This window comes from Schistocerca serialis, chromosome 1 (assembly GCF_023864345.2).
Source record: "Schistocerca serialis cubense isolate TAMUIC-IGC-003099 chromosome 1, iqSchSeri2.2, whole genome shotgun sequence".
In the NCBI taxonomy this organism is placed as follows: domain Eukaryota; kingdom Metazoa; phylum Arthropoda; class Insecta; order Orthoptera; family Acrididae; genus Schistocerca; species Schistocerca serialis.
Genome location: NC_064638.1, coordinates 544,659,039 through 544,682,544, shown reverse-complemented (window position 1 = coordinate 544,682,544; position 23,506 = coordinate 544,659,039). Strand labels below are relative to the sequence as shown.

The 23,506-nt window shown below is 36.7% G+C and overlaps 1 protein-coding gene across 3 annotated transcripts in view; it reads right to left on the bottom strand.

Annotated features, from left to right (window-relative positions):
* Positions 1 to 23,506, bottom strand: part of LOC126475185 (glutamine--fructose-6-phosphate aminotransferase [isomerizing] 1-like) — a 160,001-nt gene that overhangs the window by 44,493 nt on the left and 92,002 nt on the right. For 2 of the 3 annotated variants that reach the window (XM_050102838.1, XM_050102847.1), the window contains exons 2-5: positions 15,619 to 15,816; positions 14,724 to 14,870; positions 11,075 to 11,241; positions 9,324 to 9,465 (exon numbers count right to left, since the gene is read on the bottom strand). In XM_050102838.1, the coding sequence (XP_049958795.1) occupies positions 9,324 to 9,465; positions 11,075 to 11,241; positions 14,724 to 14,870; positions 15,619 to 15,816 (654 nt within the window). Of the gene's footprint in view, positions 1 to 2,423; positions 2,445 to 9,323; positions 9,466 to 11,074; positions 11,242 to 14,723; positions 14,871 to 15,618; positions 15,817 to 23,506 lie in introns of all 3 variants that reach the window. The other variant, XM_050102829.1, reaches the window with a different exon arrangement.

Here is a 23,506-nt window from a genome sequence, read left to right as displayed (position 1 = left end):
CTTCCTCCACTACTTCAGATAGCAAGCCATACTGATTTGCTAACTGAATTTCAGAAGTTTTATTAATTGTTTCCCTTTTTCGCTCTTTGCTTGCTACATTTTCCCAGCGCCCAGAGTCCATTTCCTCCCTTAGCTTACATAATTCCAAATTCACGATTTCTAATTCAGCCTCTTGTTCCACGATTTTTCTGTCCTTTCTACATAACCTACACTGGCATGGAAGAGAATCATTTTCTACCCTCATTTCCTCTCCGCTGCACTCACCCCAATGAAACCACAACCTACAGTCTTTACAGAACACCCCCTCTTTCAAATTTCTACGCAACCACCACACTTGTCACACATGGTTTGATAGTAAAACGTAACACAAAAGCAGAAAATAACTTCAACAACACAATAGTTTTGTAACCTGTACTAATACGTAACTAAACACTAATGTCAACAAACTTATAAACTTGCTCCAGAAACTTTTAATTAACCACACAAATTCTGAGTGAGAGACACAAATTAATTTAACTTTGAAGCGCTCAGTCTAGTCAAAAACAAATATTTACGCTCGTACGAAATTTATGCCTAAGTATGTAAACAAACTCGTGACTGCCGGCTTTTACAAAATACTTCCTTTTCGATGTAACTACGTTTAGAAAAGCGAAACCTTCAATAGATAGATTAGATAAGAAGTAAATGCACTAGTCTAAAATGTAATATTAACTAAATTAGCTCTTATTTCAATATTAATCACTTAACTTAGTGAGAGCTTCGTACATGCGCGTCCACCTGGCTGATGTGTTGGAAGCATGAAGTGTTCTGTGCATATTGTTCGTATGTATGTTTGAAGTCATTTTCTTCTGTTACTTCAGATTAGTGTGTACAAAGATGATGATCTCATATATGTACAATGCAGGGATAGGCAATATTTTTTAGGTTCTTGTAAAGTGGGCAACAGGATGTTCTTAGGAGACAGCACACATTTTTCTAATGATTCTTTTCTGAAGTAGCAGGATTTGTGATATGTGCCCGAGTTTCCCCCAAATATTAATCCATGTCTAATTATGGAGTCAGAGCAATTGTGGTACCCCACATTCTTGCTGTTTATGTCTGTTACACCAGATAGCATGTCCATTGCAAAAGCAAGCTGTTTAATTTAATAATCTATATATGCTTGCCAGCTTAGACTTTTGTTCAAACGTAGTCCCAAGAATTTGATGGTCTGGGCTTCTTCCATAACTTGATTTTTATGTATGATCCTGATGTCACTGATATTTGATTGATTGGTTTTAAATTGAGTAAAAAAGATCTTTGAAATATTAAGTTTAAGAGCGTTTTGTTGAAACCATGTATCTGGGTTGCTTAGTGTGTTCATTACAGCATCCGGAATGTTTCTCTCATATTTTCTTTTTCAATAAGTACTTAAGTATCATTGGCAAATTTATCTGATTGGGCATTGATACTGAAAGACAAATCATTGATGTAGAAGAGAAACAAGATTGACCCTGAGATAGAGCCTTGAGGGACTCGTGAAATTATATATCCGACCAAGATGCATAATTTGTGGTATTAGATGTTATGATTACTATTTGCTTCCTGATCATCAGGTAAGACCTAAGCCACTGTAGAGCATTTTGTCTGATGCTCTACCTCTCTAGTTTATGAAGCAGCATGGAGTGATTCATTAAGGCCACAGAAGATACCTGCTACTTTATTACTTTTTTCCAGTGATGAGCTGATATTTTCAATGAATTCATTGATTGAATTCATGATGCTTTTCTCTTTTTGGGACCCTTATTGATTTTCGAGAATAACATCATGCTTTGTGATAAAATTTGTTATTATCTGGCTTGCAGCTATTTTTTCAGATACTATGGAAAACAATGGGAGGACAGAGATAGGATGGTAATTTTCCATATCCTCACTTGATTCATTCTTGTGTAGTGATTTAACCTCAGCATACTTAAGTACATCAGAAAGTTGACTCATAATTAAATACAGAGGGTGTGCAATTTTATCATAGACAATTTAATTGCTTTTATGTGTACCTGATCATATCCTGCAGAGTTTTTGGTTTTTTTTTTAAGGATAAAATAGCATTTTCTTACATCTTCAGTTGAGACTTTACTATATGCCACCAGAGGGGCGGTATTCTGGTCCAGGCCGAAGAGATGTACACCATTTTTAAAAGTAACCACATCAACTTAAGATTTTGCTGTTTGCTGTACCTAATTCAGATTTAATAACAGACTGTACTGCCTACTTCTGTTACCAAACAAAATGATAAATTATCAAACAAAACCTGACTAATAATAGGAATGACAAATATGCTCCAACACAACACTTTGTTTTGTTTTTTACTCAGTGGAAAATATGAAGATAATAGTAATTGCAAGGAAGAAAAGAATAAGAAATAGGCTGAAGTGAATTACTACCTGTTCCCCCTTGGGTATCATCTGAGTGGATCCAATCAGTCATGCAAACATAAAAATGATTAACACAAGGTCACTGATAAAGGGCAAGTTGTCTAAAACAAGAAAATTAAGTACATTAGTTAAGGTGATGGATATGAAAGTGACATGGGATGAGGAGAATGGTCTACAGCATGCAATAGCAAGCAACCTTCTTGCCTATTTGCAAATAAGCAAGCATGCATAGCAAAATAGTGCGTCAAAGAAGATTTGGTGGTACAGTGCGATTCTCTGCCCACATAGTAAATTAAAGCTCATTCTGATATGCAGCAAAGTTTTTTCATTTATTTGTTCTCATGCAGAGGCAACTGTTGTGTTAGTGAAAGCAGTTTACACTCTGTGTATATGACATTATTTTTAAAAATATTTACATAAAGCTCACTGAGGACCCAGCTTTGAGTACATTTGCACACAGAAACAATGCACAGTACATTGCTTATTTACACAGCAGAATTAGATTTTTGTTACTACCTGTACCTCCACTCACCTGCAATTTAATTTTAAACATGCTTTCTTGGTTATAAACTTGGGTCCGTTACCAGCATTCATGTGAGTAATTGTTTACAGTTTCTTCTAGTACGTACTTCAAGGATAAATGAGGTGAATACGTACATAAATTAAATAAGCTCTAAAAGTCAGCACTTAGAGATTACTCTTTTTCTTCTCAGCACAAGATTGTGGGGGGAGGTTCCCTCACCCTTCTCAACAGTCACAACAAAGTAACTTTACAATAAAAGTGGTGCAGTTGGCAATGAATCTGCTATCAGGTAATTATAACACAAATATAAAACATATGTAACAAAATCACATTGCACAATTTTACACTTATTGTGTGTGTTTGAACACTACAGCAATATGACAATGACAAATGAATGCGTATTTTATTTACAGCTGTTGACTGCACTGTCACCAATGATGTAACAATGATGTCCATGTCCATGGAGTGATGACCTGGAGTACGTTCATGTTTTTATACAAATAACAGACTTTTTAAATGAATGACAAACAAAATTTGACTGATCATTAACAAAGAAACAGAACATACATTTTATAGCAGAATTTACTGCTTTGACAAAACATTTCTTTACATAGCAGACAAATGGAAAAAAATCTTCAAAACTAGCAAATATTTATAAAATGCTTTCAGCAGTTTTCATTCCACCACCATTAGTGCTCTTCCAGAGTATAACAGAAGCAGCATATATGGTTGCTCTTTACACTTAAAATACTGAGCATCTTTCTGAAATGCTATGCTACGGCACATTATTACATTCAGTCTTCTTGTATCGCTTAAGCTGCAGCACCAACACCATTTTAAATCTATTAATTCTGTCAAGATCAAAAGCTTAAAAGTAATACTTGTCTTTTCAGTAAGCAGATCACTTAAAATTATCAATTTGTCAGCTACCCAAGCATTTGCACCATGAATGTTTTATGAATCATATGAGGTGCATACAACATGAGTAATGTTCAACAGATAATTTTTTTCACATTTTGAAAGAGATGGTTTACAATGAAACTTGAAAATATCTGAAGGAATGTAAACAAACCACCAATTCTTCGAGAAGGACTCGGGCTTGATAAGTATGTACTAACAGGAGGATAATGTATAAAGTTTCACTGCTATGTCTTTGGGTCCTGTTCATCTGAGTTACAAAATCTTACTAATGAGAAGTACCAGCAAACAGAACTGTCTGTGTGCTGACACAAAAGTGTCAAAATGAGTAGAATTTTTTCTTGTCGCCAAAAATCCACTTTATGGAGGAGACAAAACAAGTGAAGGGTCATTCACTTTGGACGCATCACAGAAATGCGAAAAAAATGTTCAATATCTGTAGTAATAGCATTTGAAAGGTGCTAACAGGATGTGCATTACACTGTTTTCTTGTATCGCTGCCTATTGTGTCCTGTAGAGTTGCTTAATCTCGTGTGAGCTACATGGACTTTCATTTTTCACAGAGCTGACTCCAGCATCAAATACACTTCTAACTTGAGCAACACAATTGTACACAAGATATTTTAAATTCCCTTTATTTTCAAAGATCAGTTAACATGGGCTTAAGCCATTAAAAAAGTTTATTCTTATTATGCTATTGCACTGGCAGTCATTCGAATTTTTTTTAACAAACATATTGACCAACGAGGATCACGTTAACAACTTCAGTTCCTCTTCCCCCTTTGTTGTTGTTTGCTATTTTTCCAGTATTCCCTCATTTTCTCCCCATGAAGTCTCTTCCTTTCTTCTGTCCATGTTGTTCCTGATTTTTATTTCTTCTGCTTTGAAAGCCTTCCAAATTTAGTATTTTATTTTTAAAAAGGTTTCTTTCTGCTATTTCTGATTCTTTGACATTGTTTCTTTCTAGATCTTTCCTTACTTCTGTAATCCATGCTATTGTTAATTTCTTCTTCCATAAATACAGGACTATTTGTTTTGTTAGTCTATTACCATCCGTTCGGTAGAGGTGTCTGAAAAAGGTTAATCTTCATTTGGCCATTACTTCAGATATTTTCCTCTATATTTTTGTAGATCTCCCCATTACTTCTTATTTTCCAACCATCTGCAGTTTTTATTGCACCCATTATTTTTCTAATAATCCTTCTTTCCAGTACCACTAGTCTGTCCATCTTATAGTTCATCGTTAGGCATTCAGATCCATATAAACAATCTGAAATTTATTTACTTGCTCTATTTTACCTATTTGTGTTTCTATGAATTTTGGTGCATTTTTTATATTTGTCATGAATTTTGTTTTTTCAGCTGAAATTTTGAGACCAGTTCTGTTTGCTATTTTTTTGCAAGAGGTTTATGTGACGAACTGCTTCTGTCAGGTTTTCTGAAAGGATTGCAAAATCGTCCACAAAAGCCAAGCAGTTTACCTTGATTCCATTTGTTTTCCTTCCCAGAGTTATTGGTTCAATTTTGTGATTTTTTAGCTCTGAATTCCAGTTCCTTACAATTTTTTCTAGAACACAATTAAACAGTAAAGGTGATAAACCATCACCTTGTCTAACACCAGTTTTTATTTCAAATGGCTGAGATACTTCTCCCATAAAGTTGACTTTAGATATTGTACCTATTAGTGTTCCACAAATTAGGTTTGCTAATTTTGATTTATCATTTAATAATTTTTTATTTATTTATTTTAAATACATTGCTTCAGATCCAGTTTCAATTGGCAACCATCCGCTCATATTGCAATAAAATTTAATGAAAAAAGTGCACAAGACACTAAAATAAATTAATTTTCCAAATAAAAGAAGTAATAAATTAGTCAGAACATGAAAAAACTTTCAGAACAGTTACTTTAACTTGTGAACCCAATGATAGCAACTCACTATATAAGGACAGAATATAAAAATGCTGTGACACAACTATATTTGTCAATTATGGCTGACACTATTACCAGGGCATTGAAATACCCTTGTTATTGCAACACATATTTTGTACGTAGCACATAATCCCTTAAACAAACCTAGGCTGGTGGAAGTGACCAGATATTTGCATCATAAGGGTGATGTATCAGATACGAAACATTTCAATTTTTTGAGTTTACTTTAGTAGTAGGATGTCTATATTATTATGGATCACATTAAATTAGATGAAAGAAAGACAAAACAGCCTATCACTTCAAAATCTCCAGATTAACTGCCACTTAGTGCTTTCACAAAGTGGATTTACCAGAGGCAGAAGTTTCACACCATTCCAGTCTGAGTCTTTGACTTCCGACAGTTGGAAAGGAAGTTCAGGTAGATGGATCAAGTTGACAGCCGTATGTTCCTGGCAGAAGTTTTTGGTCAAATTGGATACAAAAATCTTTAGAAATTATCATGTTTGTGCATGCTTCAGAGTGATTAGAAATGCAGAAACAAGAAAATTGTCTTAAAAACTACTGCAATATTTTGAATGCAAGGGAATGAAATTTATAATGGAGCATTGTGTAAAAAATCTTACTTTGTGTTTAGTAAGTACAATATAAGCAGATTTTGTTTTCTTAATGGGTCATGCTGTTGGAAAGATTTGAAGAGTGTGACTGAATCTAAAGTAACAAGTCAACAAAGCAGCATTCAATAAGAGATTTGCACCTGATGGCCAAACAACCCCATATGGGGTCTCCTGGTCAATGATGCCATATGATCATGTAATTTAATTGTTAGTTTTGATTTGGAAGACAGGGCAAATAAATTAAGAACAATTAAGCACATATTTTTCTGTGTAAGAAGAAAAAATATTGTTTCTGGTAAATTGCATTACAAGAAAACCTTTTAATGGCATTAAACTTGCAGTGACCCATAAACAACCATTTTTGCATGGGGCCAAAAAATTGGTTTCACTTTTTTTAAACAACAGTTTGTTTTGGCATAAAAGGGTGATTTTGTCTTTGTTCCAAAGTCATTTTTTAGTGGTGAACAAAGTAATAAGCAAGAGAAAAAAAATCAAGTTTCAGTTGGGTATCAAATTCCAAACCTGTAGGTTTATAGTCTGGCTCTTGTTCACTGATACACATCATTCTGGAAAAACTAAATATAATTTATTTCTCAGTTACAAACACAAGAATATTCTCAGAGAAAATTTTTCCTTGTGTGGTACATGAAGTGTCACTCTTTTCCATGAAATTAGTGCCTTGTCTTATTTCCTCATATCCTTCTGCAATGGTACCAAAATTACCCATTCAGAGAGCATTCCTCCCTAACTCCCCACCTGCTGGCTGGCTCTTCTCCAATCAAATTAAGCTTCCTCTGTACAGCCTCCAACTTGCTCGTCACCTATAGTAGTGCTGGGCATAACTGAAGGGAGCACATTAATTGGAAACTCTACCTTAGCAGCTCACCAGATCTGGTGACCAACTCTGTTACCACCACATCATCATAACAGTTCATACATTCTTGCCACACAGGGCTACAGTATATGATTATGACAAATGTTGCAGGCCATCTTTTTCCCCTCAGAAGTGTACATTTGAAACTTTCACTGTAGATAACACTGCTCTCACAACTTAAAGAAGGGAAACCAATAACCTTGTTGCCACTGCAGTGCACTGGCAGTCAAAATGGTTTCATCATGAAGGAACATAAACTGGTATGTTTTTCTTCAGTCCAGAGACTGGTTTGATGCCGCTCTCCATGCTACTCTATCTCGTACTAGCTTCTTCATCTCCAAGTAACTACTGCAACCTACATCCTTCTGAATATGCTTAGTGTATTCATCCCCTGGTCTCCCTCTACAATTTTTACCCTCCACACTTCCCTCCAATACTAAATTGGTGATCCTTTGATGCCTCAGAAAGTGTCCTACCAACCGACCCCTTCTTCTAGACAAGTTGTGCCACAAATTCCTCTTCTCCCCAATTCTATTCAGTACCTCCTCATTAGTTATGTGATCTATCCATCTAATCTTCAACATTCTTCTGTAGCACCACATGTTGAAAGCTTCTATTCTCTTCTTGTCTAAACTCTTTATCGTCCTTGTTTCACTTCCATACATGGCTAAACTCCATACGAATACTTTCAAAAACGACTTTCTGACACTTAAATCAATACTCAATTTTTACAAATCCCTCTCCTTCATAAACGCTTTCCTTGCCATTGCGAGTCAACATTTTATATATTCTCTACTTTGACCATCATCAGTTATTTTGCTCCCCAAATAGCAAAACTCATTTACTACTTTAAGTGTCTCATTTCGCAATGTAATTCCCTCAGCATCAGCTGCTTTAATTCAACTACATTCCATTATTCACGCTTTGCTTTTATTGATGTTCATCTTATATCCTCCTTGATTAATCTGTTGAAGTAATATATTCACCGATTTCTGAAGTCATTTTATCCGGTGTAATATGATACTTCATTGGAGGGGGGGAGCTAGAGCCCCCCCCGCCCCCCTTGCCGCCATCTCTGCAGCCACCACCATACTGGATTGTGAGTCGTACAGTATGGAGGTGTAGTTTGTAAAAAGGTATTACAGAGGCCAATATTCCTAAAGAATATACATAATTTTTAACACAGCTTTGTTACTTTCTTTCCACTGTCCATTCCTTTCAATTTCTCTTCCAGGTCTATAGCTGTCTCTGACAGAATTACAATGTCATTGGCAAGCCTCTAAGTTTTTATTTCTTCTCCATGGATTTTAATTTGTACTCCAAATTTTTCTTTTGTTTCCTTTACTGCTTGCTCAATATACAGATTGAATAACATTGGGGATAGCCTACAGCCCTATCTCACTCCCTTCCCAACCACAGCTTCCCTTTCATGGCCACGGACTCCTATAACTGCCATCTAGTATCTGTACAAATTGTAAATAGCATTTTGCTCTCCCTGTATTTGACCTCTGCCACCTTTAGAATTTGGAAGAGAATATTCCAATCAACATTGTCAAATGGTTTCTCTGAGTCTACAAATGTTTAACATAGGTTTGCCTTTCCTTAATCTTTCTTCTAAGGTAAGTCGTAGTGTCAGTATTGCCTCATGTGTTCCAACATTTCTATGGAATCCAAACTGATCTTCCCCCAGGTCAACTTGTACCAGTTTTTCCATTCATCTGTAAAGAATTCCTATTAGTATTTTGCAGCTGTGACTTATTAAACTGATAGTTCAGAATTTTTACACCTGTCAACACCTGCTGTTTTGGTATTGGAATTATTACATTCTTCTTGAACTGATATGTAACTGGTAATTTCAACCATTGAACATTATTCTCTTCCACTCCCTACTCTTGTAAGTAGTGCTGTAAGCATGGGGGGGAGGGGGGGGGGGGGGGGGGAAGTACCAAAACTGAAAAAATAAATGTCTGCCTAGTTAGTGTCAGCCATAAGGATCATTAATATGAAAGAAATGATTATTTGCCTCAGATCAGTCACTCTTCCTTACCTTTGCTGTACAAGATTGGTACATGATCTGTAGCAAGACGAGTCTTTGTTTTTATACCAACCAAAAGTGGACTGCCTCTTCTGGTAGCAACACATTCACCAGGGAAGTATTTGCTCTTAAATGCAAGTGCAAATGCACCTTCCTGTAACAAATAATCAAAAGTATGTTATTTCCGAGTAAAAGAAGAATGAAATGGTTGGTTAATGTAGTCTGTTGCCACTCCATCTGAAGCCATATTTGAAAATCCTTATACTAAATATTATTAAAAATAACTTTCATGGGTGAAATTATAATGTACCATATTGTACCATATTGTAATGTACCATATTGTAATAATTAGGTAAACATTACCAGCAGTGATAATTGTGTCAGATAAAAAAACACCTAGACCTGGGTTGTGAACTGTAACTGTTTCAGATACACGTCACAGAAAAAGTTTATCAGTTTTAATTATGAACCTAAATTTTAGTAACTCAAATAACAAAGAGTTAAGCCTTTGGAATGACACAGCTAAATGTAAATTTCTCGTAAGCAACACATTATAGATTTCTGAACTGTCCTATCCATTGTAATACAGTGTGAAGACCAGAATCTAAAAATCTTCCATGTTGGTTTTGCAAGTGTTTGAATACCTTGTGTAAAACAGGAAACTGGTGAATACCATATATTGAGGGAAAAATCTGATTTACAGCTATGCAAAAACTCACTAATGTACCAGAAAATGCTCTAGTCAAGCTTTCATAGATTCTTTTGAATTGTTGTGTAGCCTTAAAAAAGTTTAAAACATGTTAAACTTGGAATTTTAACACAGTGAGTATACATTAATGTTGTAAAAATTAATTTCTTTGAAGTAGTATGCCCAGAAAGTACATCAAATTGCTCACATTAAGACTCAGTCTTATCAGGTGAAACATGTGAATGAAGAAAATATTAAAAGATTTTTAGAATTTATATGTTACAAAAGACACTGCATTCCCTCATTGGACACACTGTATAAGGGTGAGATGAAAAGAAATGCCTCTAAATTTTTTTATGCGAAAAAGCTTTTTAAGTAGAAAAAACTGTATTAACTTTCTACTTCTTTATTCTTCATGTCTACATATTTATTTCTTAACATAGTCACCCTTAGTATGAACACATTTCTCCTATTGACAGACCATTTTGTTGATACGTGACTGTAGAACATTTGACTTTGTTGATGGAGACATAATCTCAGACTTGCTTGCACCACTCACCTCCAATAAAGCAAAGTCCTGGAAGGTGTTCTTTAAGTTCAGGAACTGATGAAATCAGATGGGGCAAAGTTGGGACAGTATGGAGTGTGATCAATGGCAATGTACTCAAGGCAGCAGGTTGTTGCAGCACTTTTATGTAACGTGGCATTATCATGCTGAAGGAGAATGTGCTCCCTGTGCACAAGCTCTTCTAATTCAAAACTCTGTTACAACATGCTGTTTCTCACACACCAACGTAGTTATGTTACACACCACCATGTAACTCACTACAATTATTTTTTTTTTATTTAGGAAGTTTTAAGAATTTTCAGGTAAAAAAATTCAGAGGCGTTGGTTTTCATCATGCTCTCGTACATCGTGAGTATTCCTATGACCCACATTTTCGTTTTCACTAAACGGAAAAGGGAAAAATATGAATTTTTATACAGCTTGATGGCATTTAGCAGATATAGCAATTTTTTGCTTGATAAATAGGACTATTGGTAAAAAGATATTAAAAAATAATGACTTTCTAACCAGTTGCTGAATGACTTGCTCCACAAGTTCACGGAAAGAATAGTTAGGATGTTGTGCATAGAGATGGTGAACTAGCTTCGCTATTATTTCTGTGTCAGTCTCCGATTCAAAACGGTATCCTTTCTTCTCGAGGAACATTTTTACATCCTTATAATTTGTCACGATACCTGCAAAGATAATATACAATAGAAAAATAAGGTCATTAAAGAAAAATAGCAGTTTCATTCAGGAAACTGTATACAACTGAAATGCCCTCTTAATTTTTTTCCTTCAATATGACTCACTAGCCCTTTAGAATAGGAACTATGTTTATGCAGAGGTTCTTAGAAATTTTAGACAATTACTATCCTTTAACAAGAAGTGAGCTTTACAGCTTCGTATCAGGTTATGTAGGAGTTTTTATTCGCTCCACAGGTTCTCTGTGGTGCAAAACTTTTAGGCAGTATTTATTCCAAAACTAGTTATTCAGTTAAATTGAAACACTGAATGTGTGTAAGGAAACATCTGGCAGGCAATGACTCAACCAAGTACCGCCAAACTAGACACATCATTTGCATATCACAATTAGGAAGCAAATGTTTTCTTATGTTCTAAACTCATTAAATTTACAAAGTACTTGATGGAATGAAGGGAAAGGGTACAAAGGTTCTGTTTTGAGTATGACAATAATTTTATAATTACATGAAGAACAATTGTATTTATGAACTATAATATGACACCTTTCCCGTATTTCCTCTTTCCACAATTTGACAATATGTGAGTTATATAGCACATTTACAACCATCATTAATTTATAGTTTTATCTGTAATTGCATTTATGATTACTGATTTTAAACATAAATATTTTAGACTTGTCTATAGTGTCAGTTCACGAACTTTCTGTAGGCCATTGTACACATGTCTCAGTTTTCCAACTCGACCATCCCTGAACATATGTCCCCTCAGTGGTGGCTCATGCAAAATTTTACGTGCTACAATGTGGTGACCTACAGCTTTTTGACTTACAAGGGTAGTAACCATAACTAAATGAAATATATTAATGTTTTGTATATAAATTGAACTGTTTAAATATATTTAAATTTTATAATTAACTGTTTAACAATATGAAGAATAAAATAAAATGGAATAAATCAAACCAGGGCCCACAAATTTCCAGTCAGTGCATCTAACCACTTGCCCCTGGACCCACTGCTGCAACTGCTTCTCTCCAAAGCCTCTCATACTCTACACTCGCAGAATATGCAACATGAAAAATGTAGTACCCTTACTACCAGAAGTGATGAAGTCACATCAGAGGACGCCCAGTTGAAAACCGACATCTGCGTCCCTTCTCTGGGTTGATCACAACATGGTTGAACACCATTTCAGCACATGACTCTGGTTTCTAGTAATTGTGGAGAGATCATTACAAAATGTGTTTTTATCCAATTTATTTGCTTACCAGCACACATTTGAAGAGAAATGGCGTACTTTTAGTGTGATTTGCAGCTCACATTTGAAGAAAAAGGGCATAATGTTAATGTGATACTTACAGTGTGCTGTAGCACATGATAAGCAGTGTATTCCATTATGTATGAAGGTGAGATGATATGTTGTTAACAATAGTGACTCTTTCAGAAGAAACTGAAACCATTATTCAGTGAACACTAAATGGAAAAATGATATACACTTAGGTGGATAATACTTGTTAAGTATTATAAAGAAAAGTGTGCACTTCCAGAATGAAATATCCACTCTGCGGCAGAGTTTGCACTGATAAGAAACTTACTGGCAAAGTAAAACTGTGTGCCCCACCGAGACTTGAACTTGAGACCTTTGCCTTTAGCGGGCAAGTACTTGTCCATCAAAGGCAAAGATCCCGAGTTCAAGTCTCGGTCTGGTACACAGTTTTAATCTGCCAGCAAGTTTCAAAAGTGAGCACTGTTCAGCAGGATTCATTTTCAGTGGGGTTCTAGCAGAAATGAGGTAAAAAATATCGACTTCCTTGCAGTACTTGAGAACTTTTCTCTGTAATCTGCTATTTATTCCTATGCTCTCTTTCTTCTTGTTTAATTAATTATTATACTCTTTGTTTATAATTTTTCTAATTCTATAAACTGTGTACTAATTCATTCCATGAACAAGTATATTTGGCTCGAATGGTTCCACAGAACTTAATAATAAATTAAATTTCAGATAGCCCAAGGATGGGTGCAAAATAAGAAAGAACTTCAAGGTGTGGACAAACGAAGGTACAATGAAAAGCTGTTCCAGATGTCCTAATCATCCCAGCAACTTACTGCTTTATAAAACATCCACAGAATACGAAACAGTCCAAAAGAAGACTTGCCATAAATGGAAAATTGGGAGTGAATGACTTCACACAGGAGAAACTGGCAAAATTGCAACAAAACTGCTCAAACAGAGTTAACTGTACTTAGGACATATGTAAAAGAAATACTAAAACAACAAAACTATGACAGCAGGATAATTACATATAAGAAACATTACGAAGCATCTGAGGAATGTTCCCTATCGCTACAAAATTTTTACCCACGAGGACAGATGCATAACAAGTCATTCTTAAATTGCAGTTTTTTGAAAGGAATTTCTTCCTTCATCATTATTCACGTGACAAACTTTTCTTCATTCTACATTAGCTTGTAATTATAAATGGCTGAAATTTTAGATGTCATCTAGAGTGCATTGGTTACGTTATGATATGGCTGGAAGAAAACTAATTTTCACTTTCATTGGCTTTCAACAGAGTTTACTGGAATTATGTGTGATGATAACATACTATTAGAAATATCACTCTTTGAAGCATGTATCTTCATTCATTAGTTACAAGGCCAATAGTGTAATGTATAGTACAATGCTGTATAATAGTACTGTATAGTATAGTATAGTATAGTATATGTAATATACATCTTATCACATTAATGCTAAAATTGGAATTCGTTTGAAGAAATTTCACGCAGCACCTCTTTTCCGATCTTTCTCAGTGAAATTCTCCCACTTTACAACATTGCCTGTGTGGAATGGTTTGATATTTATTCCTACCATGTCATTACTGATTGTGTCACCTGTTGGTACTTTCTTAACATTTTACCACAAACATCTCAACTTTCTCATATCCCCAGTCAATGTATCAGTGTTTTTGTCATTGTCTATGTCAACATTGCCACTTTCATTGGTGTATTCATAATTTATTTTTCTCCTTACTGTTTCAAGACAGGAAAAAGAGGAATGCCAGCTATCGATACAAGTATTATTGTATGAATAATGAGCTTAATTTGAAGATGTAGAATTTATTTTACGATCTGCTTACAGTGAAATCATTGTCTGCCTTGTTACATCCAAATCAAAACTGAATCATGCTGATCATCTGATACACTTTGGTATACTTGGAATTTTGTTTTATAACTGGTATAATTCACCCCAACAACATTTTAATAGCCCGGTTTTAGTTGAATGGTGATCAACAAAAATAATTATATTTAAGAAAGTGAGACAAAATGAGATTCATGTAAATTAAAACCATTAAAAATTACAGAGTAGAAATGTTATATAAAGATTCATTAATAGAAGTAACCCAAGGTTTTCTCTTCACACACACACCTTACAACATCTCTATCTGATGTTCATTTAAATTCAACATTTTACTCACCATTATGAACCACAACAAATGAATGGTTAGGGTCGGAGCGTTGTGGGTGAGAATTGACTTCACTTGGCACACCGTGAGTTGCCCAGCGGGTGTGTGCAATACCAACATGGCAGTCAGTGGTCCCCTCGAAATCCAATGTCTTTTCCTCTGTGCAAAATAAAACATTAATTACAATTTGCTCTGTGGGCTGGTCATAAGTGACATGAGAAATAATGAGATATGATCTTGAAATGCATATTAATAAAGTGTTTACCTTTATACATCCAGCATTATTTATAAGAAATCATTTTCACAATTGTAATGTATGTGTGATATTAGGAAAAACGAAAATTTCACGTTTTAATTTGTTGGATGATAAGTCTACTCCCAGATTCATCAGTATATGTTTATGAATATTTAACATAAATTAAAAACCTTCACTATATGAAACTATGTTTATCAACCTTATCCAAAAGTGTTGTTATTCAGTCACAAAATTTTTAAATCATTATTTAAAAAACCAAACTTTACTCACATTTCTAAACTAAGATTTTTTTTACGCTATGTATGTGTCTCAGTTACATATTATGCACTGACAAGTCTCCTGTAGATTAAAACAATGATTTGTGTATGGAATGACATTATAAAAATCTAATTCTTAATCATACATATAATTATTTTCTTTGTGGTTCCACTTTTTTAGAATTTTGTATTTGCTGGGACCAATTGCTCCTTGAGGGCTACTATGGTAACAAATATATTGCAGTTTTAACCGTATGTGAGAGAATGGAAGGGGCTGAGCAGAAAGCTGGGTGTAACAATGTTTCAAGCAAGTAGAGCCTGCACTGTCTATAGTACTTTGCAATCGTTACTTATGCTTGATTTCGTCTTAGAGTGTGCCGAAAGGTTCACTCACTAGAGAATATCTCATCCTGGAGAGCCTGCACCTTGCCACTCTTCTTGACGATGGTGATGTCCTGGCCATCAGCAGAGTCCAAGGCCACTCCAGCAGAGTCATAACCACGGTACTCCAGCCTCTTCAGACCATTCACCAGCAACTCCAGAATCTCACGCCTTGTCTTCGGCGTCAGATAGTTCAAATAGGCAAAGATTCCTGTGGAAGAGAGACCTTTCATAAAACATTATGTCGTTAAAGGACAGATGTATGTACAACTTGAATGGTATGTGCAACACTAAGGATGCAATATATGCTGGCAAATGTTTTGACTTTTAGTAGGCATAACAGTTTTCCACATTATACATTTATTTTGTGAGCAATACATTATCTTATATTGCAGACCAGGCACATAGCCCTGTAAGGTTAATTAGAGCCATTATTTTCAGCTGCTCTTCCCCTGAAAATTATTTTTGCAATTTTGACATTACGAAGAATTGTCAGTGTAAGCAGCCTCTCATACAACCACTATTTTGAACTGAAGTAAAGATAAAATCCACCAGCCTGAAGGTTGATTTAATATCGCATTACTTTACTAGGCACTGCTGTATTGGAAGTGATACGTTTTAACAACTTCTGATTTGAGAACTAACTCAGTCAGCTAAGTTTTATGTGCAATCAAACCATGACAGGTCTCAATATGTTACACAAATCATTACCAGATCTAGGTGGCACTAGAAAAATTATTGGAATAAGCATAGTTCTAGAACAAATGTTTGTGTCATTAATTTTATACTTAGGCATTTTGAATTTTATCTGATATTCCAGGGGAAAAAATCCACAACTGACAGTTGTGGTTTGCTAAAATCATCTTAGTAAAGAGGCACTTGGAAGACATAGAGTTAGTAATCACAATTATGTACTAGTTGTGCTCAAGTAATGGGGAGACTGGACTTGGAAATTTTTCTGCAGGTGAGCTCTGTCCCACAGCCCGGACATATACTCTTGAACAAGTCACTAATGTCTATTGCATATTAACTAGAGTATTTCTGGTGGTCAGATGTGATGATCACATTAAGTACTGCATCCCCCTTACTAAGCTATGTGGCACCATTTTGGACAGGCATCCAGAAAAAAAAAACCACAGGGTTCAGATACCCATCCAGCTATTCAAATTTAGATTTTACTTGGTTTACTCAAACTAATTAAAGCTTCTTTGCCATTGCACCTGACAATTAACCATCTTACAGTAACAAGCGAGACCCTCAGCCATGCCTCAAGTGCTGTCTAGTGCCATCCACCATGCTCAGGTGTTAAATACATCTTGTTTTTCTGTGCTGGACATTCAAGGAGAGAGTTAGAAACATTTATCATCACTATTTACATTCATATATCATTGGTTTAAATTGTACCACAGAAAATGAACAGCAGTAAACAGAGAGTTTAATTTCACTTTTGCCAACACTGCTTTGCTATATAGCCAACACAGTGTCTCAAGCAAAGTACAATTTGTTGAGCTTTTCTCTGTTTGCTGTGGTCCCCAGTTCTGAATCAGTGGAATCTCAAAGGTTTGAGTCACTGGTGTTTTTTAGTAGAGCGATGAGCATTTATGGTCAACTACTCTCTCCTGCTCCCCCCCCCCCCCCCCCCTATTATTACTAAGCAAAAAGCTGCAAACTGAACTCTGAGCCTACCCTGCCAATTATCACTTTAAAACAACTAGAACATGTGCTGCAATGCAGACTGACTAATAGCAAGCATATCCAATTGTCGTGATCAATGTTTAAACTATTTCAACATTCACCTGCTCACTGCAAAGATGAAACTGTGCACCTTCTATGTGGAAAGACAGTAAGGTCAAAGCAGAATGAACCACTTCTGCTCTCAGCTTCTTGTGTGAAAGGAGCTCAAGCTGAAATGCCTTAGACTGGGTTTAAAGCAAGTGATGGTGTGTGTAGAAATTCTGCCTGTAGCAACTGAAATGGCACTACACACACACACACACACACACACACACACACACACACACACACACACACACAAAGAGAGAGAGACCGGGGGGGGAGGGGCTGGGCACTTTTCTCCCAAACTGCAGTAAAACATACAAACGGGTAAAAGCACAGTTCAAAGTCCAGTGTTATATATCTATCACTGAGACAAAAACACAACACAAAATGACAAGTTTACACTTTTAAATGATTTGGGAACTGATGGCTTCTAACTAGCTCAATAATACATCTCCCTCAGACCATTTACGCTTACAGAATAAGGAGTTCATACAGTGAATGTGATAACTATTTAGGCACGTACCTACTTTTGCGAGGGGTATTCAATAAGTAATGTAACAAATCCTTTTTCTCGGACAGTTCCTGTTTAAAAAAATGTGGAATTTTTGAGGGACATCATGGAATATTCCCACTTCAGTCCCCGTAGTTTCATGAAGTATGTAGCCTTCAAAATGTTGTCTGAAGCCCAAGCAGAGAGCTCTCATTCTGTTTCTTTTGGTGGAAAACCAGAGCATCACAAATATTCATGGGTGCTTGCAAAATCCCTACAGAGACCTAGAAGTGAACAAAAGCACAGTAAGTCATTGGGCAAGTCATCTGCCATCATCACAGCTGTGTCACACAAACCTGCATGCTCTTGCACGCGGCTGTGACTCCTGCAATGTTGGTATGTACAAATGTTATCATTCAAGGTGATCAATGGATCACAATCAAACACCTGCACAACTGGAGGTCACAGTTGGTACTGCTGACACACTTGTCCACCTGTTGGGGTGCTCAGAGCTGTGTGCCCACTTGGTTACTCGCAGAAGACCTTAAAAAGCAATGAAGGATCACCTGTGTAGAGTTCCTTGTGCTTTAAAAAGCTGATTGTGAAAATTTTTTGTCGAACATTGTCACACATGAGGTAACATGGATTCATCAATTTGAACCAGAAACAAAACAACATACCATGGAGTGGCACCACACTATCTCTCCTCAAAAGCAAAAGTTCAGAGCTATGGCCTCAGCTGGTAGAGTCATGGCAACATACTTCTGGGACTCTGAAGAGGTCATTCTGTTTGATGTCCTACCTCTTGGTCCAATGATTAAGTCTGAAGCATGTTGTGCTACCCTCAGGAAAATGAAGGAACGACTTCAGCATGTTCATTATCACAAAAATGCAAAAGAGCTTCTCCTTCTCCATGACAACGAAGACATTATACAAGTTTACACACCCATGAGTAGCTTACAAAACTTCATTGGACTATTCTTCCTCATTCTCCTTACAGCCTGGATCTCGCACCTCCCAACTTCCATCTGTCTGCCCTGGTGAAAAATGCACTACGCAGGATGCAGTACGGAGATGATGGGAAGGTTAGGGATGTAGCAAGATGTTGCCTCTGACATCGGCCACTGGTGTGATACCATTGGGCACACAGGCATAAGGCCATCGCAATGAACAGAGATTTTATTGAAGAGCTGGCTTGTGTAGCCAAAAGAGGGGGTGAATAATATGATGTATTGCAAACTTGAATAAAAGCAATGTGCTGTCAAAATAAATAAGAAAGTTACTGAAAGCCCCTCATACTTTCAAGTTTGTTCAGGAGACAAATCACTGTACTAACAAGAACACAGAGTACAAATTTACCTGTTCAAAGATTTGTCTTCCATAAGAATTGCAAGAGGTTAAAAATTAAACACATATTGACCTAGATAAGACAAAGTCGTAAGCATTCGTCCGTTTCTCTGTGAAGGAGTGAATGTCAATTTTTACCGAAGCAAAGCCAATGCAACTTTGATTATAAATTTTTTTTCAGATGTGTTCACAATAATCGCATAGTTCAGTAGAAAAGTCGTCACATGAGGTGATGTCTGCTTCAGAGGTGGTGGCGCTACTCCAAAACCACAGCAGCCAGTTGCCCAACTTGAGCTTGTGCTCAGTGCCTCAGTCTCTAACAGCAACAATGTAGGTGGCGTGTTAAGCCTTAACCTGGTCTGGTTTGAGAAACTGTAGTTTCACAATGACAATTCGACGACACTAAATATTAAACGGATTGCAGTCAGTGAGTTCTGTAAAGGCAGTTTTGTATTCTCAAAGATGAAGACATGGCTGCCTGAACGTCGCTTCTCACTGGTTGTGGATGCTACTATTGTTTCTTCAAAGGATATCTGGGAAAATTCAAGCCTTCAGGGAGAACTTTGAGAAAGAAAGTAAATGCTTGAGTGAAATTATATAGATTTTAAATTGTGGCTGAAATGTTTCGAGACATCCCTAGATTGAGGAAACAGGTAACGCAGGTAGTAAACAGGTTAAGTCTGCATGAGAATAAAATCTTCTGAGCGATTAAGCTGCAACATTGTCCTCCAGTCACACCAGAGAACTCCTGAAGGAGATCCACCCAAAGGGTTGAAACGTCGAGTTTGTGCACAAGTAGAAGAGGAAAACGTAGAGACTCAGTGAAGATTGTGTTTTCATAGACAATGGTAATAAAAGCTTTCAGAGCTATTTCATGATGAAACTATTGGTGATAGGCTTCTCAGAAGACTCCGGAATCACAGGAAAACTATTTTACAATAAGATGATGCCGAGTTCCCCACTTGATAACAGGATCAAGTGAAGCTACATAGCTTCATTTACAAGAGACCTCTCATGCTGACCATATCGTATGTTCCTTAGCCCAGTCAATGAAGCAATGAAGACCAAAGAATGTCAACTGAGGGAAAAATTTCGTGTAGTAGCAGATTTTTGTGCAATGGTAGGCAGGAGTGTCTTTAACAACACACTAAAACTCCGGACCTGTGGGGTGTGAGCATGGGGTACAGGAGGAGTCGGGGACGTGAGTGTGAAGGTAACTAAGTTTTGCTGAATGTATCAAAAGCAGAGGCATCTAGATAAAATGTTCCCAAGCAGAAAATTAGACTAAATTAAATTTCCTGCAAAAAAAAAAAAAAAAAAAAAAAAAAGGTTCTATTCATTTTTTCTCTGGGGCTATTAGAGCCCACGTTGCAGGGCGTAGAAAACTGCATATTATTAAAAATAAGGTTTCAGTGTCACAAAATTGATGTTGATTGGTAAATCAAGAGGGCTAGGAAAAAATACGAAATGTGTGCACCAAATACCACCTGTAAGTACAAGAGGCTTGTATTAAGGGATAAAACTGTGCTCTGGGAGTATACTAGTATCAATAAACATCAAAGTTTACACCATTAAAACCCTAATTTGAATAGTCTGCATTTTTTCATCACCTGCAACATGGAAACTATTAGTCCTAGAGAGAGAAATGAATAGAACACTTTTGTAAGAAATTCAATTTAGTCTTATTGTGTACTGGGGACCATTTTCACTAGGTGCTGCAGTTTTTGAGTTGCTCCAGAGAAACCTAAAATGGTGACCATTACATTCCTCCCCCCCCTCCCCCCCCCCACTGATGAAGATTTTTAGTGTGTTGTTCTTACAGTCCTCCCTACCACCGTAGAAAAAATTGCGACTACATGACTTTTCCCCTTAATTTTCCTTTGTTGACTGGACTACCATACCTTGTGGCATGTTGCCAGTGTTAATATTGCACCACAAGATGCGTGCAACTTTCCCCAATATGGCCAGAGTGTACAGAAGGCAGCACAGCTATCACATTGATGCTGATCAGGATGTCTCACGATAGCACCCTGCAGGCACAAACACTGTTCTTTGGTTGACACAATTAAGTCCATCATGTCGAGTCACTTTGTATGGTGTTCTGCATCTGACATAGCATCCGGGGGACAACCTCTGCAAGTATGGCCGGAAGGAGTGGGCCTGTCTCAATGAGCTAGTGAAGGTACTCCAAATGCAACTTTTGCTCATAAATTATTTACAAATGAGCCTCTCTTCCCCCAAATATTTTCGTTTGGAACCAGTCACCAGCAGATCTGACACTGGGATGCTGATCCACAGGAGTCGGTAAGTAATGAAAGCAATACACTGTGGTTGTCTCTTCTGCGAACCAGGTAAGTTTAAATACTTATCAATTTCACTTTAAATTCAACGCCACACACACACACACACACACACACACACACACACACACACACACACACACACACACACTTGGACAAAGGTTCATTCTCTTTACCAATAATTGATATATGTTAGAATACAATATGTACCGTGATGGGAAAACTTTTTAATATAATTCACTTTGTATGAGTCAACTGCCAGCCCCCCAAGTAAGTGTCGATCTTCAGCAGGTCCTCTTGCATTTCGTTTCATGAATTTCCCTACGTGCTACATCATCACTTTCCTTCACACAACATAATTATTTGCGAATCTTGACATGGAGCTACCAACCTTATTCACCTGATCGTGAGTTAAATACGGTACCGTTTGCTTATTTCAAGCTGTGCTTTATATGGTGCTCCAACACATACACGTAACGTTGTAGATTTTAGGTACTTCCGCAGCATTACAAATTATTATATTCGTATCTGTTATCAGGTTGAAACTACTACAGAAATATAATTTCTCAAGTAGATATAGATGTTATATACACAGAAGTTGAAACGTAGAAAACTGTAGCGAAATGCAGGAAGACCTATAGAGGACTGACTCTTGGTGTAGGAACTGGCAGTTGACCCTCAACATTAAGAGATGGAACGTATTGCCTGTAAGGGCTTTGATCACCCAATACTGTATTACTGCTCAACTGCCGAACAATAACTGGAATCAGTCACCTACATTAAATATTTGAGAGTACGCATAAGGAATGATTTAAAGTGCAACGACCATATAAAACCAATAGTACGAAAGGCAGATACCAGACTGATATTCATTGGAAGAATCCTCGGGAAGTGTAGTCCATCCACGAAGGATGTAGTACACAAAATTCTCGTTCGATTGGTACTTGGTTCCTGAGTGTTGCTCGTCAATCTGGGCAGGACCCTTGCCACACAGCAAATGTAGAATACCCAAAGAAGAGTAGCGTGTTCCATCAGAGATTCGCTTAGAAAGCGTCACGGGTATGTTCACCAACTCCTCTTGTAAACGCTACAACGGCGGTGTTCTGCATCACAGTGCAGTTTCGAGCATACTTAACTAAAATGCAATCAATATATTGCATCCTTCTGCTTATATGTAGCAAAATGAGTAGCTGTTAGAAACAGATATTCGAGCTCACACAGAGACCAACCAACAATCACTCTCCCCGACGACGAACTGAGAAAGGGGGGAGGGGGGGGATGAAGCGACAATGAATACACAAAATGCCCTCCGCCACACACACCATACGATGGCTTACAAAGCATACATGTAGATGTGTACCAAACCAGCTGTCTACATTAGGAACTATTATTTTGGTCCTTTCGTTAGATACAAGCTGTCAAGTTTTTAGGTCTTCCTTTGTTATCAACCTACGGCAGCATTTGCATGGAAATGCAAGAGAATTTAAACGCTGCTCCTTCAGAATGTGAAGGTATCACGAATATCTCACCTCGCGTAGTATTAACCGCTTTATAATGGAAAGAGACCTCTGTATCATTCATAAATTAACACTACGAGGCGTCCTAGTTTTTTGATACATACATACATTAATACTTGTTCCATAAATCATAAATAGAACATTTCGTAATGATGTGGAACATGTCACCTTAATGTAAGTTTTCTCTACACAAAATAATTAATTAAATTTTTTTACTACTTCGTAACTGAAGTGTAGAATTTAACAATTCTGTACAGTTAAAACAAATTGCTTGCCAATCACTGCACCAAATTCAAATATTATAGAGAACTGATTGAACATTTATGCACCACTCTTCGGATGATCCTTCATTATAGACAGCTACATAATCTGCAAAAAGTCTGAAGCAACTGTTAATAATGTTTGCCAGGTCATTTATATACAGGGCGTGTTTATGGACGGTAATAATTCCTAATCATGGGAACATGC